Here is a 27,872-nt window from a genome sequence, read left to right on the forward strand (position 1 = left end):
ACCAAAGACAAAGTTTTTAAAAATCTCACATGTGCCCATGCAGAAGGAAATTTTGCTTTGTTCACAATCTATGTCTATATTAACTCGCAGTCAGAGGGGTACTCAGACAACAAGGATATCAATAACTATGTCTATCCAGCCTATGTGGCTCAGCAAATATCAGGACTCTCGTGCTCGAAATACAAATCTCAGCAGATATGTACTCAGTGATGAGGCAATGGAAGTCTTTGATTCCACTTCATAATTTTATGGGATGTGCTCATAACTCTGGTTTTTATGGAGTTGGCAAGAAAACTATTTTTGACTCTTGTATAAAAATTATCAAAAGCTCACAACCTCCTTAAAAGATGTGGCACAATCCTCCCAGTCACACAAGCAATCATCAACGGTTTAGAGAAATTTGTTATCTGATACATAAATCATGACACCAAATACAATACACTGGGAGAGGTAAAAGCAGCAAAGTGCTTAGCACTTAAGAGAAAGAACATCGGACTGGTACCTAACTCTGACTGTCTATAAATACAATTAGAAAACACCAATTACCTCACATATTTGCAGATGAGCTTCCATCTTTAGAATCATCCATCAAATATGGGTAAAGGATGGCAACTTGTAAATGGCTTATGCCACCAAGTACAGGAAACGAAACCTGAAATTTCACCCTCCCTGGAACATCCACTAATTCCATGTCATCCACAAATGGACACTAGTGATAGTGACAGTGGAAGGGAATATGACAGCTGTGCATCATATCTACTGTGCAGTCATAATGAATCTTAATACAATAAGGGACCACAGACATGTGCCATCTTCATTTTGAGGTCAAGGAGACTCTGAATCCTGATATATGACATTTCACTGTGTTTCTGACACCAAAATAGTTTGGATTGACACTTACATTGTTATTTTTGATCATCCACTTCAAGATATAAAACTTTTATCATTTTCTATGATGATGGTGGCACCCATATAGAAAAACTTTGAAAATATCAACTTTCAAGTCCTTTTGATGAGGTGTATAGGAAATTATTCTTTTATAGATCCCATGTGCTTGTTAAATACACTGAAAAAAAAATAGGTATCCGAAAAACAGCAACAGACCCTTGAAAATGACTACTATAAGTGGTCTTATGTTGGAGGTATAGTTACTGTGAGGATTTACTGTAACATAAGGATGAACAAATGATAGTTCAAAAGTATCAAAATAGAATACTGTACAATAAAAAACATGCAATAAAAAGATGACTCGTAAACTGTTTTGTAATGCACTTCAAAATAAGAGTCTGTTAAACAGTCAGGATGTACAGCAATTCAATATTGATATTCAGTAATCAGACAAGCAACTATAGTACACAATACCTTGGCAGATATGGTCCCTGGTGATTTCTCAGTATCATCCGTCTTGTCCGCAGCAACTTTAACAGATAAATCCTTTTTTCTACTGTGTCTTGAATTAGCATCTGCACTGACTTCATTCTTGGATATTAGATCTTTGGTAATTTTATGAATGCTTGTGTCTTTCTCATCACATGTTTTCGTAGTACTGTCTTCAATCTTTGAATTTTTCTCAAAATCTTCATTACAGGATGTATCTTCTGCTATTTTACACCTATTTTGTTCATCCATAGGAGTTGGTTTAGAATCTCCAGCATCTGACTTGGAGATATCCTGTTTTTTGTCATCTGACGCTTCTTGGTTTCTTGTCTCAGTTCCATTCTTTTCCTCTTCTTTGCAAACACTGGGTAGATTTATCCTATAAAGTGTAAACTCAATTATAAGCTTATGGAAACTTGGACAATTTGAAAAATAACATGAATCTTCAAGGTATAGAGATAAAAATACCTTACACTTCCTGGCTTAAACCTACCAACACAGCAATCATTTTTAGTTTGTTAGGATGCTGATAAATATAATAAAAATAAAATTCAGCTTTTGATATTTAAGAATTATAGGCTTCAATTTACATAAGTAAGTAGCAAAGGGTTATGAGGACTCATGGCAAAATATATCACTATTATTATTGCTATTATCATTACAAAAATACTTGCAACCCTAGCTTGAAAAGCAAAATAATACAACCCTAAGAGACCTAATAGGGAAACCAGCCCAGTGTGGTAGAGATACAAAGTAATGAACAAAGTATAAAAGAGGTATAAAAAAAATATGATAAATAACAATATTTGATGGTTGAGTAGCGGATAATAGATAAACTATAAAATGGGATTCAAGTCAATCGGCTCAATAAAAAGGCGTTTGCAAATCATTAAAACTTCAGAAATTTTACCAACTAAACAAGAACATTTAGAATATATATATATATATATAAATATATATATATATATATATATATATATATATATATATATATATATATATATATATATATATATATATATATATATATATATATATATATATGTATATATATGTGTGTATATATATATATATATATATATATATATATATATATATATATATATATATATATATATATACACATGAATATATATATATATATATATATATATATATATATATATATATATATATATATACACATATATATTTACATATATATATATATATATATATATATATATATATATATATATATACACATATATATATATTATACATATATATAATATATATACATGTATAGACATATATATATATATATATATATATATATATATATATATATATATATATATATATATATATATATATACACATATATATTTACATATATATATATATATATATATATATATATATATATATATATATATATATATATATATATATACACATATATATATATTATACATATATATAATATATATACATGTATAGACATATATATATATATATATATATATATATATATATATATATATATATATATATATGTATATATATATATATATATATATATATATATATATATATATATATATATATATATATATATATATATATGTATATATATACAGTATATATAAACAGTATATATATATATATATATATATATATATATATATATATATATATATATATATAGTATATATATATATATATATATATATATATATATATATATATATATATATATATATATATATATATATATGTGCATGTATATATATATATATATATATATATATATATATATATATATATATACATATATATATATATATATATATATATATATATATATTTTTGGGCTCAAGCCATGGCGTCCTGATGGAAGGTTCCTGTTTGGTAGCTTCCTTGGGTATAAGACTACTAAGATATTCCCAGAGAATTTAACCACAGGTTATCACAGAATTCTAACTTCTGGAGCGAGTATCTCAAAGGTTTCCCTTTAAGACATCGTAATACAACAGGGGACACGCATGTCTGAACGTGCCACATAGCTATCTCCACCCCGAACAGAGTTAATGCTTCGGTGTGTAAGGACTGAGAATAGCTGGGAGCCGTTCCACAGCTAATCTCACTCGTGGCTACTACTGATACTCGAGACGTAAACAAACGGACGCCATTGCTCTAATGACGTCACGCGCGTCTTTATCCTTTGTTTAGTAGCTGCCCTACTTAGACGGATTTTCCCTTGTGTTAACTTTATCGCTTTGCATCTTCGCTATGTCGTTACCTTCAGCCTCGCCTTCTTCTGGAAAGTTGAGTACAAGGTTCCAGTATTGTTTAATTAAGCTCTGGCCGTAAAGTAAATATTATTTTGCGAAATAATTGATGTTTTGTGGCAGAGCTGTGCCTCTACCGGACCCGCCATTTTATGGCGTCGTTGTTGTTTTGCATGTCTTATTTAGTTAGCCACAACAACGCTTCCGGCATTATATACTAATCGAATACATTAGTTTATTTAGTCTTCATAGCTAGGAACTTTTATATCGTGTTTAGACGCTTTTTATCGGTCATCGATTGACCTCATACCAGTCGGCTACTATAGCCCCCAGGCCAGGAGCCTACATACAAGTGTTCATGCATGATTTATTAGTGATCCTAGACTAAGTTATGAAGATAGTGGCATTATTATTTTACAATACTTTTGACTAGTGATGCAAATGTTTTCGCCTTCAGGGACCATATAGGGGATAGGCTAGTCAGTGATTCTTTCTAGCCTAACCTAACCTTAGGACCCCTATATGCTTCCTTCATCCCCTGCCTTGGCATTCCCTCTATTTAGCCTTGATCCCTTTTCTGAGTAAAGGGATTAATTGTCTAATAGAGTATATATATCGCCTCTCAGTCCTCCCTAAAGGAATGAACCCCCTTTAGGATTGCGTCTGAGAGTGAGGTTAGGCTAGCCTACCTCTATGGCTAGGATAGTCTATGACTTTCCTGCGATAGCGATAGGTCTTCTTCCTTGCCTAGTTCAGGACTTTTAGCCCTGCTCTAGGTCGGGTTAGGAAGGTTTCTCTGTTCCATGCTGAAACTGTACTCTTGCACCGTTTTAGCCGATCAGCCTGATCTTAGGTTAGGGAGTGTCCTCCCTTCCCTTAGTGGCCGCTCTGGTACAGAAACCCTTCCTGGGAAGACCTCTCTCTTCTCCCTCCCCACCTATCTCTTGTATAGCCTAGCCTATGCTTAGGTTAGTTTATACTCATCTGTCCCCTGTCCTACAAATCCTCCTTAGGGTGGATGAGTAGGGCTACCCGAGCTTCCCTGTGCAGTCTGCTCTGGTACATATACCTTCATAGTGTCCTATAAGGTTAGTTACTAGTGTAGTTCTGCATAGGGGAGTCTCCCCCCCCCCTCTTGGGTGTTCCCTAGCCCTCCCTTGGGCTACCTGCTCCCGGTCCCTAGTGACCCCTGCTTATGGATGTTAGAGCCTGTCTCTATCATGGGTACACCCTCTCAGGGAGGGGGAGGGATGTCTGGAACCCTGACGGTACTTCCTGCATTCCTCCCCCCCTCCCCCTGTCTCTCTATCTATCCGGGTGCCGGTCTCTTGCCGCCTCTACTGTCGGCAATACCTGCCTCCCTCTTGGTGACTTCCCTACCCTTGCCGCCAGCCCCCCGTGTACCGAGGGACTGCCGGCTGCCGCCGGCTAATACCGGCGGCTCTCCTACTCCTATCTAATCGTCCGCTTGCCGGTCGATCACCGGAGTGCCGGCATATACTGCCGGCAACCCGATACTACCTGTACCATCCTTATCCCAGTCACCAACCTGGCATCCTCCGGCTGCCGGAGCCGCCGCTCCTTGCCGGCGTGCCGCCGTTGTGCCGGCGGCCGCCATCCTGGTATCTAACTGACTTTTGAAAATTGTCTGTTCTAATGCCAGAATCTATGCTGGAGCGAGCTCCGGCATGCCGGCGGCTTGCCGGATGCCCCGGAGGCGTCAAGAATACTTGCACCCCCTCACTGTAGCTATCATAAGACTAAGATAGCCCTACATAGCAAATAGATAAGCTGCTTTGCTTTTAAGATCAGTACCTAGTACTGCTCTATTAGTGATCATGCTGTCTCTTTGCATTCTTCTAATTCCAGCATGCTATGTGCATCTTAGCACGGCTGGTTGCCAGAAGCAGTTACCTTTAATGAGGCCTTCTGGCTCTTAACTGGGAACCGAATGAATTCGATCCCAACCTTGTCCTCGGCTTTCCATGGAGTTCCAATATAATGGGAATCCTAGGAAACTATATCCAATGATCTCGGTCATTTGGATTATCCCAGGACCAAGCTTATGGTAACCAGCCGGGCGAGATGCATGGAGCGTGTTCTCCTTTACTGTTTTCATTCTCTATGCATCACACCTTCTTTAAGTTAAAATTAATGATTAATATTAACTTAGTTTAAGAGCCATTCCTATGACTCCCCCATACTCATTTTCTCTTTCTTCCACAGGAGGAGCAGATGAAGTGTGACTTCGCCTTCTGCGCTGTGAAACGCCCGCAGTTTTACGGGCATACGGCTTGCAGGACTCACGCCCCTTGTGCAGACAAGAAAGGGGATTTGAAGTTCTGGAATCCATTGGATTGTACGGTCTGCCAGGCCCACCTAGTTGAGGCCTTCCATAACCCTCCCTCAGCGGAGGTTAGAGACATTTCTCGTGAAAAGCTGCGCAAGTGGGTGCGTGGCTTTCAGAAAAATGCTACCGGACCGTACCTGGCCACCGAAGAACTGAGGTCCCTGTTGTTCCCTAAGGCCTCCCCTGACTCAGTGGTTCCGAAAGACGCAATCCCCACTGTCCAAATTACGGTGGAACCTGATGTGGTCATGGCTCAGTCCATGCATGAGTGTCGTTTAGATTCCGAGGATGATGAACAGATCTCTGACGTCTCGGAAGACACGGAGAAGACGCTTATGGCTCAAGGAGCCGAAGAGGACGAAGACAAGGTGGAATACACCGAGTCGGAGCTTGGAGCTCCTCCCTCATCCATCCCTCCGCCTACTCCTACACCGACGGATGTGTCCATTCCGTCTACCTCCTCGACCCCGGATCCCTCTTCGTCTACCCAAGAACTGATCCGGCTGATTAGAGCTGTCATGGACGACAGACTGAAGGAGAACCAGGAGTCCATCAGGTCAATGATTGGATCCAGAGAACCGAAGAAGATTTCGGTTAAGGATCTCCCAGCTTGCTCTCATGCCAACCCGTGGAGGTATGCAGAGCATATGGTTATTGCGACCGGCAGGATCTTTGTTAGTGACAAGATTGGCACGGTCCCGTTGGAAGACGTGGAGTTCTTCCCAAGCTTCGAGGCCTACCCGGACTGTTACGTCCGGCTTCGTTCCGAACCTGCCTCGAAGGAGGAGACCGAACCTAAAGAAGAGATAGTGTTCGATCTCGCAAAGGCCCAGGCTATGCTAGCCTCCGCATTTAAGAGCAGGGGCTTTACCTGCTCTAAGCTTCCTGCCTTGAGCAAGAAGCATCCTACATATGTCGCACCTGACACTGCGGTTCTTCCTTTCTTGGAGAAGGCCTTAGCTGCATGCCTTAAAGCGGCGGAAGAAGGAAAACCCTGCCCTGCACTGGAGGAGTGCAGACCCTTCTCCATCGTGACACCCCCTGACACTAGACAATGGAAAGATGTTCAACATACTTTCGTCGTGGGTAGGCTCGATCCTGACGTCGCCGGACGTCAGTTTAATGAGGACTTCCCTAAGCTCAATGATCACCTCCTTCGCCGGGAACAAGACACGAAGGAGAGGCTTGCGGCATCTCTTTCTCATCAAGTCCAACTTGAAGTTATGGCCTGTGACACAAGAGTACCTGATCACTACATGGTACTAGCCAAATCCCACTTACTTACAGTAATGAAGGACTTGTACCATTTCATAAAGGCTCGTAGAGCCTGTCGTGAATTCGTGTTTGTCGGTGCCACCGTGAAACACGAACCCCGGAGGCTGATTTCCTCCAACATCTGGGGAAAGCACCTGTTTCCTTCTGACCTTGTCAAGGAAATAACTGACAGAGCCGCCACGGAGAATAGGAACCTTCTCCACAAGTGGGGCATGTCCAGAAAAAGGAAACCCTCTCAGGACGATGGACCTCAGCCTAAGAGGAAACCTCAGAAGCCAAAACCCCAGCAACGTCAACAACGACGTCAGTTTCCGGGACCCGCTACCTCCCAAGTGGTTGCCCAACCACAGCAGACCTTTCAATTGGTCCCCCAACCGGTGTTGTCACAGTCACCGGTCTTCACCCCTGCCTTTGAGCAGCCATCCACTACCTTTCATGCCAGAGGTAGAGGCTCGTCCAGGGGTGCAAGCAGAGACGCCTCTCGTCGTCCCTCCAGAGGTAGAGGAGGAAAGGGAGCTAGCGGCCGAGGCAACAAGTCCTCGGGACACCAGAAGCAATGAAGTGCTTCCGGTGGGAGGAAGACTCCGCCAATTCCAGGATCGTTGGACCTTCGATCCTTGGGCACACAGCATCATCAAGAACGGTCTAGGCTGGAGTTGGGTGCAACCACCCCCAATCTTCCAGCGGTTCTTTCAACAATCGACCCCCATTCTGGAAGAATATGTTCTAGACCTCTTGAACAAGAAGGTGATAAGGAAGGTAAAGTCCACCAGGTTCCAAGGGAGACTGTTTTGCGTTCCCAAGAAGGACTCAGACAAGCTCAGAGTCATTCTGGACTTATCCCCCCTCAACAAGTTCATAGAGAACAACAAATTCAAGATGCTGACGCTTCAACAAATAAGGACCCTTCTGCCTCAAGGTTCCTACACGGTCTCTATAGACCTGGCGGATGCCTATTGGCACATTCCAATGAACCATCATGCTTCCTCCTACCTAGGATTTCGACTCCAAAGGAAAAGCTACGCCTTCCGGGCCATGCCATTCGGCCTCAATGTGGCCCCTCGGATCTTCACAAAGCTGGCGGATGCCATAGTACAACAGCTCCGCCTAAGAAACGTCCAGGTGATGGCCTACCTCGACGACTGGCTAGTCTGGGCTCCATCGCCCGAAGAGTGTGCAAAGTCTTGCGACGAAGTTACCCAGTACCTAGAACACCTGGGATTCAAGATCAACGAGAAGAAATCTCGCCTCTCTCCAGCTCAGAAGTTTCAGTGGCTGGGAATCCACTGGAATCTTCAGTCACACCGCCTTTCCATCCCCCAGAAGAAAAGGAAGGAAATAGCAGGGTCTGTCAAGCGACTACTGAAATCCAAACGCATTTCAAGACGACAGCAGGAACGAGTTCTAGGCTCTCTACAATTCGCCTCAGTGACAAACCCAGTGCTTCGCGCACAGCTAAAGGATGCCGCGGGAGTCTGGAGACGATCGGCATCCATCGCTCGAAGAGACCTCAAGAGACGGCTTCCAAACAGACTTCGACGCCTCCTAAAGCCGTGGTCGGAAGCAAAGGCCCTGAAAAGGTCCATTCCTCTCCAACACCCTCCTCCATCTCTCAACATCCACACGGATGCCTTACTGGAGGGCTGGGGAGGTCACTCCCACCTGAAACAAGCTCAAGGGACCTGGTCTCCACTATTCAAGACGTTCCACATAAACATCTTGGAGGCCATGGCGGTCCTTCTTACTCTGAAGAAGTTATCCCCGCCGCCCTCGATCCACATCCGTCTAACCCTAGACAACTCGGTGGTAGTTCGTTGTCTCAATCGCCAAGGCTCAAGATCGCCCCAGATAAATCAGGTGCTTCTCCCAATCTTCCGTCTGGCGGAGAAGAAGAAGTGGCACCTGTCTGCAGTTCACCTACAAGGATTCCGCAACGTGACAGCGGATGCTCTATCTCGGACAAACCCGATAGAGTCGGAATGGTCTCTAGACGCAAGATCATTCTCCTTCATCTCTCATCAAGTCCCAGAACTTCAGATAGATCTCTTTGCAACGAGCGACAACAATCAACTTCCTCTGTACGTAGCCCCGTACGAGGACCCCAAAGCAGAAGCGGTGGACGCCATGTCACTGGACTGGAACAGATGGTCCAAGATATACCTGTTCCCTCCCACCAACCTTCTGTTGAAAGTCCTCTCCAAACTGAGAACCTTCAAAGGGACAGCGGCCCTAGTGGCTCCCAAGTGGCCCCGGAGCAACTGGTACCCCCTGGTCCTGGAGCTGCAGCCCAAGCTGATCCCTCTCCCGGGCCCAGTTCTCTCTCAACAAGTACAGAAGTCGACTGTCTTCGCTTCATCATCGAAAATCAAGGACCTTCATCTCATGATTTTCTCTCCCTTGCCGCAAAGAAGAGGTTTGGGATCTCGAAGAAAAGTCTAGACTTCCTAGAGGAATACAAGACCGAATCCACGAGACGGCAATATGAATCATCCTGGAGGAAATGGGTCTCCTTTGTTAAAGCAAAAAATCCTAAAGAAATCACCATTGATTTCTGTATGTCCTTCTTCATTCACCTTCATGGACAAGGATTAGCAGCCAATACGATTTCAACCTGCAAATCGGCTTTGACTAGACCAATTCTATATGCTTTCCAAATTGATCTGTCCAACGACATCTTTAACAAATTACCAAAAGCATGTGCTCGCCTACGCCCAGCACCCCCTCCGAAACCGATCTCCTGGTCACTAGACAAGGTGCTCCATTTCGCCTCCAACTTGGACAACGATTCATGCCCCCTCAAGGATCTGACTCAGAAAGTTATATTTTTATTTGCTCTCGCCTCGGGAGCTCGAGTCAGCGAAATAGTGGCATTATCAAGAGAAGAGGGACACATCCTGTTTGCTGATTCAGGAGAAGTGACCCTCTCCCCTGATCCGACGTTTCTCGCCAAAAATGAATTACCCACCAAAAGATGGGGCCCTTGGAGAATATGCCCCCTGAAGGAGGATGTCTCTCTATGTCCAGTAGAGAGTCTCAAGGTCTATCTTCGCAGAACTTCGAACTTTGGTGGAGGCCAACTCTTCAAAGGAGAAACATCGGGCAGCGACCTGTCACTGAAACAATTAAGAGCGAAAATCACCTACTTCATTCGCAGAGCGGATCCGAACAGTACACCCGCTGGTCATGATCCTAGAAAAGTGGCATCTTCTCTGAACTTCTTTCAGAGCATGGACTTTGAGAGCCTTAAAAACTTTACGGGCTGGAAGTCCTCGCGAGTTTTCTTTAAACATTATGCGAAACAAGTGCACGAAATCAAACATTTTGTGGTAGCCGCAGGTAGTGTTATGAAACCTGCACCTAACTCTGCGTAGAACAGTGAGTTACTTGGGACTCTAACTCTTCGGGTGCCTATGTTGACCCTCGAGTGATTCATAGTGATGTCTAAAAACACTTAGTGCTTTTATAACTGTTCTTATCCCAGGTGAAATGTCATAGTGTCACACAAGTGCCGCATGCCTTGAGCATGATGTGTTGTTTAAAGACTTGCGTTCCTCGAGAACGAGTACCTACTAATCCTGAAATTCCTTTTCAGATTCAAGAGCAAGCCTTTATTTCTATGTACATTATTATTACTGTAAATGAACTTTACTTTTGCTGTAAATTATTTAATTTCTGCATTGTGAAATAAAATTTCTATTTTATTACTTATGCGTCTCTTTCAGCTCCTACTTACTATGAAATACATATTGTCATAGTTTTATTTATTCCTCCTTTCTTATGGTCATGAAGAATTTAAGATGTCTAATCCTAAATTATATTCACCTTGTCTCAGTAAGGTTCCTACACGAATACTTACTTCTGATAATCAGGAGATGAACTCTATACACAGTGCCCAACCACCACTGACCTACTTCAGAATGTTCCTATACAAATATCAAACATTCTGCTTCATCTCTAAGCTCTTAAAAGTTCTTCTGTCAAGATGAATAGCCCTTCAATACCACTTTGACGTCGGCATAGCCCATGGGAACTTCCTACCAATGGGGGGCAGGATACTTCGTTCCTATGGTTCTTACCTAAGATTACTTTGCTGTTTTGTCAATGCCTAGGCACTTAACTCTGGGGGAAAATCTACCACGATACATTGATTCTCTGGTACTCTTCCATCAGGACGCCATGGCTTGAGCCCAAAAAACGGATTTTGAGCGAAGCGAAAAATCTATTTTTGGGTGAGATAGCCATGGCGTCCTGATGGACCCTCCCTACTACTTCGTTCAGTTTGTTCCCACCCTACACAATTGTATCATGGTGATGGGCAGCAACTGGCGCCAGGATAAAGACGCGCGTGACGTCATTAGAGCAATGGCGTCCGTTTGTTTACGTCTCGAGTATCAGTAGTAGCCACGAGTGAGATTAGCTGTGGAACGGCTCCCAGCTATTCTCAGTCCTTACACACCGAAGCATTAACTCTGTTCGGGGTGGAGATAGCTATGTGGCACGTTCAGACATGCGTGTCCCCTGTTGTATTACGATGTCTTAAAGGGAAACCTTTGAGATACTCGCTCCAGAAGTTAGAATTCTGTGATAACCTGTGGTTAAATTCTCTGGGAATATCTTAGTAGTCTTATACCCAAGGAAGCTACCAAACAGGAACCTTCCATCAGGACGCCATGGCTATCTCACCCAAAAATAGATTTTTCGCTTCGCTCAAAATCCGTTATATGTATATACTGTATATGTATATACATATATACATATTTATATATATGTATATATATACATATATATATATATATATGTATGTATATATATATATATATATATATATATATATATATATATATATATATATATATATATATATATATATATATATATATATATATATGTGTATACAAATATATATATATATATATATATATATATATATATATATATATATATATATATATATATATATATATATATATATATATATATATATATATACAGTAGGGTCCCGAATTATGCGAGAATTTGGTTGATCAATGACCTTGTATAAATGGAAAATCGCATATTTCAAAACACACAACAGAAATAATTCCACTGGGGCCATGGCAACCAGCAACTTGCCTTTTCAAATGTGTTTACTACCCATTTCCAATACTTTCTATGTGCTTTACTGTATTTTTTTTATATCAAATTGTTCTTGTAAATAAATCAAACCTTTAATATATTTTAAAGTTCTAATAACTTGAAAAAAGGTTAAAATTATAACAAGGATGGGTGTAAACACCATATATTTCCCGTTATAATACAACCCAAAATACAGACAATTTTTAATGTTTGTCATATCTATTGTATAAGACAACTGGACTAACACTCTATAGACTAGCTTTTGTTGTATCATTGTAAATTCAGAATGATCAAAATAAAGGCGACTTTATATTATGTGTTTCCTAAAATAGCCAAAGAGCACAATAAAAAATGACAACCAATGTTTTGTTTACGTTTATCTCTGATCATAACAAAGAAACAGACGCATTTACACATCTGTGTATAGGTTAGTTTTTGCATCGACAGCAATCTTACCAAGTATTGATTATATGTTGATTTTGTTATTACCAATGTTATACTTAATTTTTTCTTAGAACTTCCAAATAAATGAAATGAATGCCATTTATATAATGTTTTTCTTTATGACGCCACCTGAAACGGAGACCTTTCATTTGATTACTGTACACTCCATCTTCGATCATAATAAACAAACGAACGCATTAAACACGCATGATCAAAGTGATAAATAATGATATTAAAAGCTTTTAGTAAATATGTTATTACAAATATTATTTACCGTATCTATATAAATTCCTATATACGTAGCAAAGCAGGAAAATTTTTTTTTTTTTTTGTGTTTAATTAACAATAACAAACTTCCGCTAATGACAGAATGATAATTTACGATAATTCTAAACTCTTACTAAAGATGATTGTCCATTCCATATCCAAAATACTTTACCTAACTTCAGTTATAAGTCAACTTGTAACCCCCCCCCCCATTATGAAAACATCTAAAAAGAAGTAAGAGAAGAAGCAAGTACTAGGCCCGTCTTTAAAATTATCGAACAATCAAATTACCGCTATAACGTACAATGTGACAGAGATGGCGCAAGATTGGAGAAAGTAAGGAAAATTGAATCATGATTGATTTTCAATATAACTGAAACTTTGTGAAGCAACAAAGATTTCATTTGTTAGTGAGAGAGAGAGAGAGAGAGAGAGAGAGAGAGAGAGAGAGAGAGAGAGAGAGAGAGAGAGAGAGAGAGAGAGAGAGAGAGAGTGTGTGTGTGTTTTAAATGTACTAAACAAAAAAAAGGGATTTTGACGTAGGAAAAATCTATTTCTGGGCGAGGGACCTGTGCCGCCCAGTGAATAAGCTCCTATTAGCACTTATTCTTAGGTAAATTACTGCTAAATATACCAGAGAAAAAATGTAAAGGAGTGCTAGGTTAACTAGCTCGCTCACCTATTGGTGTCGGTATAAAATTGGGCGTATAATCCAGGGGTCCCGCACTATTTAGATTCATCCACGACAAAGACCCCAAGAGGAGAGCCGTTCAACCTCACTCGGCACCACCAACTCTGCATCCGCTCAGAACCCAACTCCTTAGCACCCAAAGTTTGGGGACTCCAAGGGAGAGGAGCTGGGAGGGTTCACTGGGCGGCACAGGTCCCTCGCCCAGAAATAGATTTTTCCTACGTCAAAATCCCTTTTCTGGGCTTGAACCTGTGCCGGCCAGTGAATATTTACAAGAGAAATGTCACCAAACTTGCAAAATAAAGGAAAAACATAAACATAAGGAAAATACAAGTTACTTTAATCAGAGATGAGTGCCAAAAACAGCTATAAGGGTATCTTAAAAAGAACATAAATCCACTTGGTAGAACAATTGACAAAAAGGTAAGGTATAATAATGCCGTGAGTGATGATATATACAGATACTCAGAGGTCAAAAATTTACAAATATAGTAATAGTAATCAGGTGCAGAACCAACGAATACAAATAGGGTATAAATGAGGCAGGTAGGGGGGAGAGATAAAATGACAAAGAATTAATATGTGAGTTACCTGGGGGTAACTACACTCCCTGCAGCTACTGTAGGAAATTTAAGGGCTTCCAAATGTTTAAGATAGTGTTTCTTGAACACTGACGGTGACTTCCACCCTGTATACCTGGAAAGATCCGTAAAATTCATGTGGTGAAAAAAGTTCACCGAAGTAGCAACCGCTCTGATATCATGTGCAAGAGGAAAAGAGTCAGGGCTAGCTTGTTTAATAAAATACAAAATCTGTTGCCTGATCCCTTTAATGGTAATGGTACCGCCTTGTTCTCTAACGAATAGAGGCCCGGAGGAGTTAGAGGAGGTCCGGGATAAATAAGACCTAAGAGTAGTAACAGGGCACAGAGACGGATCTTGCGTGAGGGGAACAATTTTCCAGGAGGACCATCTGTTCTGAGGGTCTTTGTTCTTAGCTAAAAAGAATTTGTTAGGTGAAAGAAGGACCTCTCCCGAAGGAAGGAACTCAATATGACCCGGGTCTCTTGATAAAGCTGCCAGTTCAGAAATTCTTGCCCCGGAAGCCAAACTCACCAGGAAAAGTGTTTTCCTGAGAAGGGGAATGTAATCACAAGAACTGTTAATGGTATCAGAAGCCAATTTGAGTACATCATTCAGGAACCAGGTAACCGGGGTAGGACGAGTAACCGGTTTCAGTCTGGCACAGGCTTTCGGAATTGAAGCTAACAAAGAGTCGGTTAAGTCTATGTTAAAACCCACTAGGAAGATCTTTTTCAAGGCAGATTTAATAGTGGTGATAGTATTGGCTGCCAGACCTGATTCTAATAAAGTTCTAAAGAAAGTGACTGTAAGGTTCAAGTTCATACAGTGTACGTCTGAGTCTATCAAAAATTTAGCCAACTTTTTAACCGCAGAATCATATTGGCGGATGGTGGAATCCCGTTTATCTGATTCTAGGAACAGGGTGTTTTGAGGATCGATATTGGCACCATGCATGGCCGCAAACTTCATGAAGTCCATAAAGTTAGGGCGCTCTGAATGTTTGAGAAAGCGTACACAACGCGTGTTTGTACTATCTGAGACAGAACCGGATTGGGTATCGGGTGAGGATGTAGTCTCAACTCTCGCAGGAGAGGGTACCAATTGCTCTTGGGCCAGTTGGGTGCGACCAAGGCTACTCGTCCCTTGAAGGATCTCAGCTTGTCTAGGACTTTCAGTAAAAGATTCACCGGGGGAAAGAGATAAATCCTTTCCCAGATGTCCCAATTCTGTGACATGGCGTCTGTGGCGTAGGCCTGAGGGTCTAGATTGGGAGCCACATATACTCTCAATTTGTGGTTGGACTCCGTGGCGAAGAGGTCCACTTGGAGACCCGGAACCCGAGAGAGAATCCACCGGAATGACTTTAGATCGAGTGACCATTCCGATTCTAGAGGGGAGGTCCGGGACAAGGCGTCTGCCACTACGTTCCGGACTCCCGCCAGGTGGACAGCTGAAAGATGCCAACGGTTCGAGGCTGCTAGGGGAGAATATAGCTACCAGAACATGGTTCAGAGGCCCTGATTTTGATCCGCCTCTGTTGAGGCAGCGGACCACCACTTCGCTGTTGAGAACCAGACGAAGATGTTGTCTCTTGGGTGGAGCGAGACGTTTCAGGGTTAGAAGAACTGCCATGGCCTCCAGCACATTGATGTGAAATTGGCGGAATAAGGGAGACCAAAGACCTTGAACTTTCTTGAGCTGAGAATAGCCTCCCCAACCTGATAGGGATGCGTCCGTGTGAATGATTAACTTCGGAGGCGGAAATCGAAGGGGAACTGACTTTGACAGATTGTTGGCCCTTGTCCAAGGTAGAAGGTTTTCCCGGAGAATGGGAGGAAGGTGGACTTTCCTGTCCCGGAGCTTCCGGTTCGCCCTCGAACGCCAGACACGATTGATATCTTTCAATTTTGCCTTCAGAAGTAGATCCGTCACTGAAGCAAATTGAAGGGACCCTAGGATCCTCTCTTGGAGTCGTCTGGAACTTACTTTGTCTTTGAGAAAGCGTTTGGTGTTCATTGCAATCTCTAACCTCTTGGGTTTGGGAAGACACAGAGTGTGAGATATAAGATCCCATTGCAGGCCAAGCCATTGGAACTTTGATTTCGGAAGAAGACGGGACTTCTTGAAGTTGATCTGGAAGCCTAGAGATTGAAGGTATTGGATGACTCTGTGAGTGGCTTTTAGGCAATTTTGGGAGGTGTCTGACCAAATGAGCCAGTCGTCCAGATAGGCTACTACTTGAATCCCTTGATTTCTGAGTTCCTGAACAGCAACTTCTGCTAACTTTGTGAAGATCCTTGGGGCGATGTTGAGCCCGAAAGGCATCACCTTGAAGGAGTAATTTTTGTCCCCTAGGCGGAAGCCTAGATACGGACGGAAGTGTCTCGCTATCGGGACGTGATAATAGGCGTCTGTAAGATCGATAGAGGTGGTGACGGCCCCACGGGGAAGTAAGGTCCGCACCTGCGAGACGGTAAGCATTCGAAACTTGTCGCATTGAATGGACAAGTTGAGAAGGGATAGGTCTAGAATCACTCTTCTCTTGTCCGAATCCTTCTTCGGGACACTGAACAGCCGACCCTGAAACTTCAGGTGTTTCGTTTCTTGTATGGCGTTCTTTTGTAACAGGTCCTGGACAAATTTGACTAGGTCCGGAGTGGAATGCTGATGAAATCTGTTCGGAGGAGGAGGTCCTTGAATCCAACTCCACCCCAGTCCCTTGGAGATGATACTGAAAGCCCAGGGACTGAACCTCCATTTGTTGCGGAAGGCATAAAGCCTCCCCCCTACCCGCTGCACCTCAGTATTGGCTTGAGGAGTTGCCTCCACGTCCGCCTCGGAAGTTCTTTCCCTTGCGAAAGAATCTACCTCTACCTCTGTTCTGGTTTGAACCACGGTGGTAGCCTCTACCTCTGTTATAACTCTGGGAAGAGCCTTGAGCCTCATAAGATTGGTTAAAGGCTGGAGAGGTGGTGGAGGCACCGGGAAGCTGGCTCTTAGGGAGCAGAACGGTGACATAGTCGTCCGATGAAGGAGCCTGAGAGGTGGAAGGCTGTGCAGGAGCAGCAGGAGATGGAGGAAGAGGCTGTCGGAAAACGGACGAACTACTCTGCTGTTGCCGGAACTGGGTGGAGGTATACGGGCGGAGCTTCTTCCTACCCCGGGCTTGGTAATTTGCGGGATCATATTTCCGCTTAGGAGTCAAACCCCTACAGGCTTTAAGGCTCTGATTAACTCTAGTAGCCTCTGCTAAGACTTCCTCCACAAGATCCTCAGGGAAAAGATTTGAACCCCAACAAGAGGACCGGATAAGTTTATTCGGCTCGTGCCTAATAGTCGCCTCAGCCAGGACGTGTTTGCGGCACCTACGTTTAGCAAGAGCAAAGTCATATAAATCGAAATATAACGACTGCAAAGTAGCCTTATTGAGGGACTTAAAGATACTCTCAGTATCATAAGTTAAGGCTATCGACTCCGTAGACGTGGCCAAGTTCAAGGTTCGACCAACACGTAGGCGGGAATCATACTCCTGTTTAATAAGGGATTCCGGGAGACGGGGAAGCCGTTCACTAAACATAACTGAAGCACAGTCCGCTGTTAGCTTGCCAGAAGTAAAGGTGGTATGGACATTGTCCCAACACTCATTACCTGAAGGAAGAAGGAGGGAGATCGGATCCACCTCTCGGATGGGAGGCAAGGGCTTCTCCTCCAGAGCATATTGGAAAGCAAGCTCTGCAACCTTATTGACGCATGGAGTCACGGTATTCTTGTCCATTAAGAACATTGTGAAAGAACTTTTATGAGGCGTCAACATGGTATTGGTGCAACCAATATCATTCAGAAACCTAGCCCAAACAGATTGGGCTTGTTCCTTTGGGAAAATGACAGTCTCTTTGGGGACCTTATCCAGCCGAACCAGAGCTTCCTCGGTAAGCCTGGCATAACCATGAAATGGAAATGCGAGACCAGGAGGAAAGAATTCAAAATCCTCTAGTGGACGAGTACCAAGACCTTCCAATGTTAACATCCCGTCTGAGAATGGGGAATGAAGAGCCATGCACCAAGGGTTATTCTTGGTAAACGGCGGAAGCTTAGAGGCATCCGGGATGAGAGAGCTTTGAACTCGCTCCGGAGCACCCTGCTCTAATGCCCCAAGTCTCTGACCAATGTTAGAGAACATCGTGTCCATCTTGGCCTGCATTTCCGACACAATCTTAGATTGCATCTCCGACACAATGCGAAGCATGGCTGATTCGGAAAGGCCCGGGCTAGGAGCAGAAGTGGCGGATTGTACTCCCGGGTCGTGAGACTTAGAGGAGGAGCCGGAAGCCTTAGATGACGGGTTTGTATTTGACTTGGAACTATGGGAAGCCTTGTGGGGCTTACGAGCTTTTGGCAAAGTTCTAGATATAGACTTATCTTTGGGGGGAACCGGGTGTGATCGATGAGACGAATCACGGTCCCCAGAAAAACCATGGAAAGAAGAGAGATCAGATGAAGAAGAAAGAGCGGGGCTGAGGATAGGAATCTCAGCGCCAGTAACACCTGCCTCACTTACCACCCTACCTGCATCCGGATCATCCAACAACATAGGTTCAACATCCAAGTTCAAGGAGGCAACATTGTCTTCCAGATCTCCGGGGGCATCCAACGGATCTTGTTCCTGGTCGATGAATCCCGCTATAGTGGCATCAATGTCGGCAATGATGGGTGCCGCAACATGCCTAGCCACAGCGGCTGAAGACTTGGCATTAGGGTAGATCATGGCACAGTAGTCTTCAGATAGGACGTAAGGCTGTTTAGATTTCACGTTTCGGGCAAATCCCCCAACCCACACTTTCAGTGTGGCCCGAGCCGCAGTCTTCTGCTCCGGGGATGCCTGAAATAATAGTGGGAATTACAGAAAGGAAGATTCCCGGCGGTCCTTCAAGACCATAGAAATCTTACTAAATAGTGTATGTATACCAAAAAAAGGTAAAATAATTAGAAAGACAACATAGCCAACGGGACTCACCGAATCAGATCCGAGGGTGGCGATGAGGTCAAAACAGACCATACAGTTATCAGGGTGCCAGACCACGATGTCTTCCAGCGGCACTCCGCAGAGGGCGTGAGACCTACATACAGTATGGCCCCAAGGCTGGTGAAGAACAGCCGCACAGGCCGTCGTCTTACAATGCACCATCTATAAAAAGAATAGTATATGAGAAACTGTAATTCTCTTAAGTAGGGGCGGGTCCAGAGGACCCGGGACTAAACATAAGTCTAACTTAAGACTAGAGCTTAACTGTAATACTCTTAAGTAGGGGCGGGTCCGGAGGACCCGGGCCTAAACATAAGTCTAACTTAAGACTAGAGTATAGCTATCCATTCCGGTCGAGCCGGGATCATAAAGAAGGATGCAACAAAGAATTAAGACACAAGGTGTCTGATTTCCCGGAGCGAGGTTAAGCCCCGGGCCGGGAAATAAAAGTACATCCATAAACCAATACATATAGGAACTCCGGGATAGTGATCTGTCATATATAATCATATATAATCATAGGAACTGTTATAAATTAAGAGGGGGGCGGAACTGTAGATAAGAACCGCCAACAGAACCCGGAGGGTTTCGTATAACATAATAAAAGTGTGATAGGTGAATATAAAATAGGGTGCACCGGGATCCTACTCTGTTGACCGGTGGCCAACCCGTCTAGACAGAGACGAAACCGCCGGGACACCCGGAGGACAAAGTCCATAAACACTGAACTACCCCCTCTAAAAGGAGGGAAGGCAACGGTCCCCTAGGGGAGGGGGGAGAGAAGCCTAGCCACCAACCTAGCGAGAGGGGGAGCTTGGGGGAGGATCACGTGATACGGAGCAGCAGGGCTACCAACTGACGATCCCCAAACACTACCAAAACAGATCATACGGAGTAATAAGCACAAATATTCATTATAAAAGTAATAGCGTTGAAAAATATATAAATATACACATAAAAAATTAGGGCAAGGCATGCAACATAATAAATAAATCCCAAAGGACAACAACCTGATGGCTTATATAATAAAAATTGCCGCCCAGTAACGAAGGTCGGCAAGCCATCTACGATACGTAACTTGATATCGGCCCTAAATATGAACCACAAGGGTTCTAAACGCTAAATAATGAATATCCACAATAAAACATAAAAAAATTTTAACTAATAATAAAAATAATACACTTAGTAACACCGCGAGTGAAACTAAAAGCTCTCAAAACAGGAGTACCAACCGTAAGCGGAATCGAGCAAGACCGATATGATCGAAGAGAATAAACTCCTATAATTTAAATATTAAACGATCTAGATTGCTCAAAACACAGCAAAACATAGCTTGGTACTTAACTTAGACGGTGACTCCTGGGAAACCGATGTAGAAGCCATAATCCAGCGAAAAATAAGGCAAAACACGAGAGCACAAACAAGCAGGTTACCACACAGGCGTGCTAAAAAGGAGTTGGGTTCTGAGCGGATGCAGAGTTGGTGGTGCCGAGTGAGGTTGAATGGCTCTCCTCTTGGGGTCTTTGTCGTGGATGAATCTAAATAGTGCGGGACCTCTGGATTATACGCCCAATTTTATACCGACACCAATAGGTGAGCGAGCTAGTTAACCTAGCACTCCTTTACATTTTTTCTCTGGTATATTTAGCAGTAATTTACCTAAGAATAAGTGCTAATAGGAGCTTATTCACTGGCCGGCACAGGTTCAAGCCCAGAAATATAATTATAAAACATTGGTGCTTATGTAATATCAACTGTATAGATGGTTTAAATAAGTTAAGAAATTGTATAAACAATACTTTGTTACTGTATTCGTACGCGCATATTATTGAGTGCGGCAACTAGACATCTGCTGATCCGATCACAGCCAAAAGTAAAACAAAAAGAAGTCAACAATACTCGATTTTTAAAACACACCTGAAATTTAAAAACAAAAGTACACGTTTTCTTAATGTGCAATTAACTATTTAAAAAGTAGCAATTATCTAGAATAAAATGATGTTTCCTAAAAAATAGTGGTTTGCTGATGAAATCAGATACTGTATTTTAAGTATACTGTTGAAATGGACGTATACATGGTATAATTTTTTCGTTTCGTATCTAATTGACACTTTTTTTTAAGAAACCCAATTTTGGTTTTTTCATCTATATGTAAGTATTGTATAATAGAGAGAGAGAGAGAGAGAGAGAGAGAGAGAGAGAAAATCAGCTGTTGTAATTGAATGCCTTGTTTTTGTTTCTTGTACCACCTGAAGCGAGGAATTGATAGCCACAACTAACAATAGTTATGTTAATTTCATTCTTAAACTCGGGTTGCCATATGTGAAGCAAAATTTTATTTCTTACAGAGAGAGAGAGAGAGAGAGAGAGAGAGAGAGAGAGAGAGAGAGAGAGAGAGAGAGATTTTCTGGCATCAAATCAATATCTCTCTCTCTCTCCAAGAGAGAGAGAGGTTTTTATAGTTATATCGTGTACTATACAAAACAAATCTATACTGTTTAAAATATGACAAAATATTGCCGACTCGTTACCGAAGTTTAGGCTATTCACTGCCGATACACGAACCCATTCTACGTGTGAAAACCTTGAACACCCGAAGGGAACAATAAAGCTTTTATATATACTGCACTAAATAATAATGCTTTATACCATCATTAACACTATTATTGAAATTATCGAAAGGTTAGAGAAAGATAAAGATTGCCGAGAACGTAACCACAATTCTGTTTACATTTTGTCAGCTAGACTCGCACAGTTAGAGTCGATTTCATTGTTGATATGGAATTTCATCCTTAAATAGGCTATTTATTATGAAATTATGTTAATAAGATGTAAGGTTAATATCGTTTTGTATCATATAGTATCAACTACCATATTTAGGGCTACCAATATACTTAAAAAGACAATAGATTTGATACATTTTGTAGTGCATGACTCGCAGACTTTGAATAGCTTCGCAGATACAGAAAATTTATTTTTAAAAAATAGCGACTGCATAAATGGGGAATCGTATTATTCGAACACGCATAATTCGGGACCGTACTGTGTATATACACACACACACACACACACACACACACACACATATATATATATATATATATATATATATATATATATATATATATATATATATATATATATATATATATATATATATATATATATATATATATATATATATATATATATATGTATATGACAATTTGTCCTAAAATTGTATTTTTCCTAGCTATACAAACTCATAATAATTTAATATAGGAATTAACTTTAGCGCAGCTGAAACAGCCGAAGAGAAAGAAAACCCGGCAGGTGTGCTGATTGGTTGGCTGGCGGTATAAGCTCTGGCCCCCCCACCCCACCACCAGCCCACTTTCTTCATTCAAACACTTTAGGCTCAATGTGGAACATGAGAGGGGTGGTAGAAGTGGGCATTTATATTAAATAATTATGGGTTTGTATAGCTAGGAAAAATACAATTTAAGACAAATTGTCATTTATTCCGACGCGATATACAAACCTCATAATCATTTAATATAAGAAGCCTCACTGGTTGGTGGGCGGTTTGCCTTTGCTGCTTGTGAACAGCTAACTGCCCGGATATAGACCTAGTCTCGAATGAGAGCAGAGGACTAAATCCACCTACCCCTGTCTCTCAACCCGACATGATGATGGTGAGGTCTGAGAGACTTGGAGCCGGGTCGCATGATGGGTAAGAGCATCACGCGACCTGAGAGCGTGAATGTAAGAGAAACTTGACCCTAGGGTCGCAGTGACTGGTTGAACCTCCATCACCAAAAAGCCAAAGGGTTTATACATCCACCGTCTTCCCTGCCAAGCAAAAGACGGGGGGAGAATACCTGTAAACAAATTCTAGCAATCTTACCTGGGAAGACTTGTCTTTATGTATGGGACTCCAAGGGAGGAGACAGAGAGAAAGGCAGAGCACATGCACACTGCTTTCACACTGCCAAACATACCATAAAAATCAAGACAAGAGACTTTCCTGCCCTGGAGGAACTGGAGAGGTCAGACAATAGCTTAAGCCACTACAACACGGCCAAGAACAAAGATGTCCAAGGACTTGTGCGTAAACTCCCTCATGTAAAAGGCCCACTGCAAGATTTCTCTTGAAAGCAAGTGTGGGGACAATGCCCCTGATCTCATGAGCTTTAACCCTCACTGGTGCTTGGACTCTTGATGGAATCTCATACGCCTTGCGGATGGTTTCATGGATCCAGAAAGATATCGTGTTCCTCGACACCTCCCTCTTGGCTCTGCCGGTGCTAACGAAGAGTCGTCGACATTCAGGTCTGAGATGCCGAGTTTGCTTACGATAGCGCCAGACACCTGACGGGACAGAGAAGCCTCTCACCTGAACTGCAACTCGCCGCATCCGGTAAGGAAAGGATAGTGAAGGCCTTGAACCTGGGATCGTGGATCACTGGGTCCTGAGTATTGGCCACAAACTCTGGCACAAAACTCAAGATCTCCTTCCAACCATCTGCATGAGTGACATTACAAGAGAGGCCGTGTAACTCCCCAACTCTCTTCACCGATGCTAAGGCTAGCAGGAAAAGAGTCTTAAGGGTCAAGTGCCTGTCTGAGGCACGGCTCAAGAGTTCGTACGGAGCACGAGTAAGAGACCCGAGAACTAGAGGGACATTCCACTGGGGAACTCGAAGTTCCCTTGGGGGACACGACTGTTCGAAGCTCTAATAGCATAGAAATCTCCAGGGCTTTGAAGAGATCTATGCTCTTCAGATGGAACACCATTGCAAGGGCAGACCAGGATCCTTTAATGCAGAAACCGAAAGGAGCTCATCTCTGCGAAGAAAGACTAGGAAGTCTGCGATCTGAGTCAGAGAGGCTCCGACCGGGGAGATATCCCTTCCACTTCATCAATCACAGAAGACCAACCAGTTCCCCTGGTAGACAGAGGAGGAGAATCTTCTAAGGTACCCTAACATCTCTCTCGCAGCGAGATGCTGGATAGTCTCCACAAGTAAAGTCTGAGCGACTGCACCGCCTGGTGGTACCTGCTCGACAAGGGTTGCCAAAGGAGATTGAGCCAGTGTGGTAGCTCTGTCGGTGCCTCGACCAGGAGTGACAACAGATAGGGAAACCACTCCACGTGTGTCCATAGCAGAGCAATGAGTCATCCTGAGTTCTAGGGTTACTAGAACCCAGGACAGGACTGCGCGAAGCAAGCAAAAGGGGGGAAACGCGTAGCAATCCAGTCGATCCCAAGGATGTTGCAGTGCATCCTCGAACCCAGCCCTGGGATCTGGTACTGGAGAGCAAATCACGGGAAGCTTGGCATTGTGCCGTGTTGCGAATACGTCAATGCATGGTTCTCCCCAGAGGACGAGTACTTGACTCGCTACCCAAGAGTGAAGAGACCATTCTACCCAATACCTGATCTCTGCGACTTAGGACGTTTGCCAGAACATTTCTCATGCCCGGAATGTACCTGGCTGACAAGGTTACATGTTGACTCTCTGCCCACAGAAACACCCGCCTCATCAACTGCTGCAAGGGACGTGAGAGCGTGCCCCCTTGAGTGCTCTCTCAAACTGGCCTGGAAGTGAATTAGTGCTCTCGAGACTGCCATCAGTTCCTCTTCCGACCACAAACCTGACATGAATAGGTCGTCCAGGTGTGCAACCCAACTTTCCGTGGACGCGTCTGTGAACAGATGGAACTGAGGTGGAGGAGGGTTTATCAGATACCCTCTCATGAGATTCTCCTCGTTTAGCCACCAATGGAGATCTTCCCTCACCTCACGTTCCTTGAGAATCAGACGAGAGGGAGAATCGGTGGCTGCCAACCACTGCTCCTTTAGACACTACTGAAGGGAGCAGAAATGGATCCGCCCGAAAGGAACGGGCTTCTCAAGCGAGGAGAGGTGACCTATAAGAGCTCTCCACTGGAGGACTGGAAGTTGTTCCTGCGACAGGAACAGCTCCGCAACCTTATAGGAATAAAACGTGGTGGCAACGTACAGCGCCATCTGGATACTCAAGGTAGTAACGGAGGAAGGGTACCTTGATAATGGCTCCCCTTCTATTTTTTGCCACTTTCCCCCTCGAAGCGAAAACGCTATTCGGGGTAAAGATTGCTATGTGTCGTATCAAGATATACTTCCCCTGATATTATGCGATATCCTTAAGAGAAATTTTAAGGATATTCGCGCCAGGAGTTAGAATTCTGGAGACCTAAAGGTAAATTCTCTGGGAATATCACTGTAGTCAAATATACCCTAGGAAGCTACTTATAGGAACCTTCCATCAGGACGACATGGCCTGAGCCCAAAAATCCTCACAATATCAATCAAAAACGTTAGATCAACAGGGAACACCACCGTGTGAATTCACTAAAAAAATAGGAATAACCACCATCTTGAATATGGCACCATCTAGATACTCAATAGCAGTATGGGAGAAAGGGTAACCTTGATAATGGCTCCCCTTCTATTTTTGCCACTCTTCCCCCCTCGAGGCGAAAACGCTATTCGGGGTGAAGATCGCTATGTGTCGTATCAAGATTTACATCCCCTGATTTATGCGATATCCTCAAGAGAAGTTTTAAGGATATTCGAGCCAGGAGTTAGAATTCTGGAGATCTAAAGGTAAATTCTCTGGGAATATCACTAGTCAAATATCCCTTAGGAAGCTAGCATAAAGAACGTTCCATCAGGGCGACATGGTTTGAGCCCAAAAAATGATTTTTACAATCCCTAAGCTCTCCCGCCACTTAAAAAATAACAAAGGATAAAGTTGTGTCAGACAGCTCATGATGCATTGCAAACTAGGTGAAAAATTTTTCTGACTGATTCCGAAGGTTTGTTTGACCCGTCCTGTGCATGCGCTAATTGTGCCCATTTCCTGTCTCATTCACACGTAGACAAAGCATCTATCCATAATCATATGCAAATCTCTTTTCCTTAGAAAGCACTGTGATTTTTTCGCGAATATTTCCGTGAAATAAGTATTGTATGTGTCACCGATGGACTTCCGGTTACATGAACAGATGACGTCAAAGCGAGACATCAGATCCTTATCATCATTTATCATGATTGTGATATGAAAAGAAAACACATATTTATAAAATTTTATGAAGCAAAAGAAACTATATCACAAATGGGAACTTCTTCAGATTAGGCTAGCCAACACAACATTATAAGATTGTAGTAAAACAATCAATATGCGGTGTGTATAATCCATAAAATATGGGGGTATGTATGTGACCACCAGCTGAGGAATAATCAGAAGTAATTTCCAATGATTTTTAACAATCAGGTGATTCCTTTTTCTAACTTGCACGAAAAAATTCACTGCTATTTGAAAAAAAAAATAATTTCAAAGGTGTTTCACAAAAATATAATTGTAAGTCATCCAAAACTTCTGTTAAAATATATAAAAAACAAACATACATAATAAAAAATGCTTCAGTAGTTTTAAAACTGTATTTCCTAGTTAATGATGTTGTCTATTATTAGCTGGAAACTTCTTCTGTACATTACTATCTTTAACAAGACTGTTAATAACACAGATGATTATGCTCTTTTATAAGAGCATAATGAAAACAACATCAATTCTGTAATTATTATAAACCAAGGTGCTGTGCTAGTTGGAAGAGCAGAGTGCTACAAGTTCAAGAGCTCCAAGAGGGATAACAGCACAGTATGAAAAAATGAAAAGTATACTAAACTAAGAAGAGGAAAAACAAAACTAAAACACCTTAGATAAAAATAATGTTGAATAAGAAAGTAATAAATTCCACTATGAATTGAGACTTGCATCAACAAAATCTTTACTTTTACCTAGTTTGAGCTTTGAATTTCCAACAATTCAACTTTCCAACATGAAAAAATCTTTTCCGGATTTGGGCACAACCAGAATAAAACTTCTATAATATTGTGTAGTATCGAGCCTTAAAAAACAAGGGGCACGAATGTTAGAATTTATTGCATACTTATTATTATATTATGAATGGTATAGTCTCAGAAAGCTATCATAAATCTTATATACAGTATGCACAATGGGCTAGTTTAATGACTGTACAGGATATTACTATCTATACTTTGAATCAGAAATTCAAAAGAGACCTCAGTTTTTCTGTCTAACACTCAAAGTTGGGAGTTAGGTGTTGAAAGACCAGATAAGAGATCAATATTCAAAATAAGGTAAAATAAAAGCATATAAATATTTCTTCCGGATACTAATTTGTTCGCACAAGTAAAGAAGAGACATTACGTCTGTTTATTTAAAGTGATTTCATAATAAACAAAAAAAAAATTGCACCTACAATCTTGAATAGAATGCATGAAAGTAAAAAAATAATTCTTAATGAAAATATCTGGTCGAGAGATCTAGAGATATTATTGTTATTATTATTATTATTATTATTAATATTATTAGAGTATTGTTAGGTTTTAACTTCATTCCACATAATTCGTAACATACAGCAA

At 42.1% G+C, this 27,872-nt stretch overlaps 1 protein-coding gene across 3 annotated transcripts in view; it reads right to left on the reverse strand.

The window, feature by feature from the left end:
- The window catches only part of LOC137646045 (aprataxin and PNK-like factor), a 159,540-nt gene that overhangs the window by 57,066 nt on the left and 74,602 nt on the right, over positions 1–27,872 (reverse strand). For all 3 annotated transcript variants that reach the window (XM_068379192.1, XM_068379191.1, XM_068379189.1), the window contains one exon: positions 1,363–1,756. In XM_068379192.1, the coding sequence (XP_068235293.1) occupies positions 1,363–1,756 (394 nt within the window). The remainder of the gene's footprint in view (positions 1–1,362; positions 1,757–27,872) is intronic.

The sequence above is a fragment of the Palaemon carinicauda genome, chromosome 8 (genome assembly GCF_036898095.1).
Source record: "Palaemon carinicauda isolate YSFRI2023 chromosome 8, ASM3689809v2, whole genome shotgun sequence".
In the NCBI taxonomy this organism is placed as follows: domain Eukaryota; kingdom Metazoa; phylum Arthropoda; class Malacostraca; order Decapoda; family Palaemonidae; genus Palaemon; species Palaemon carinicauda.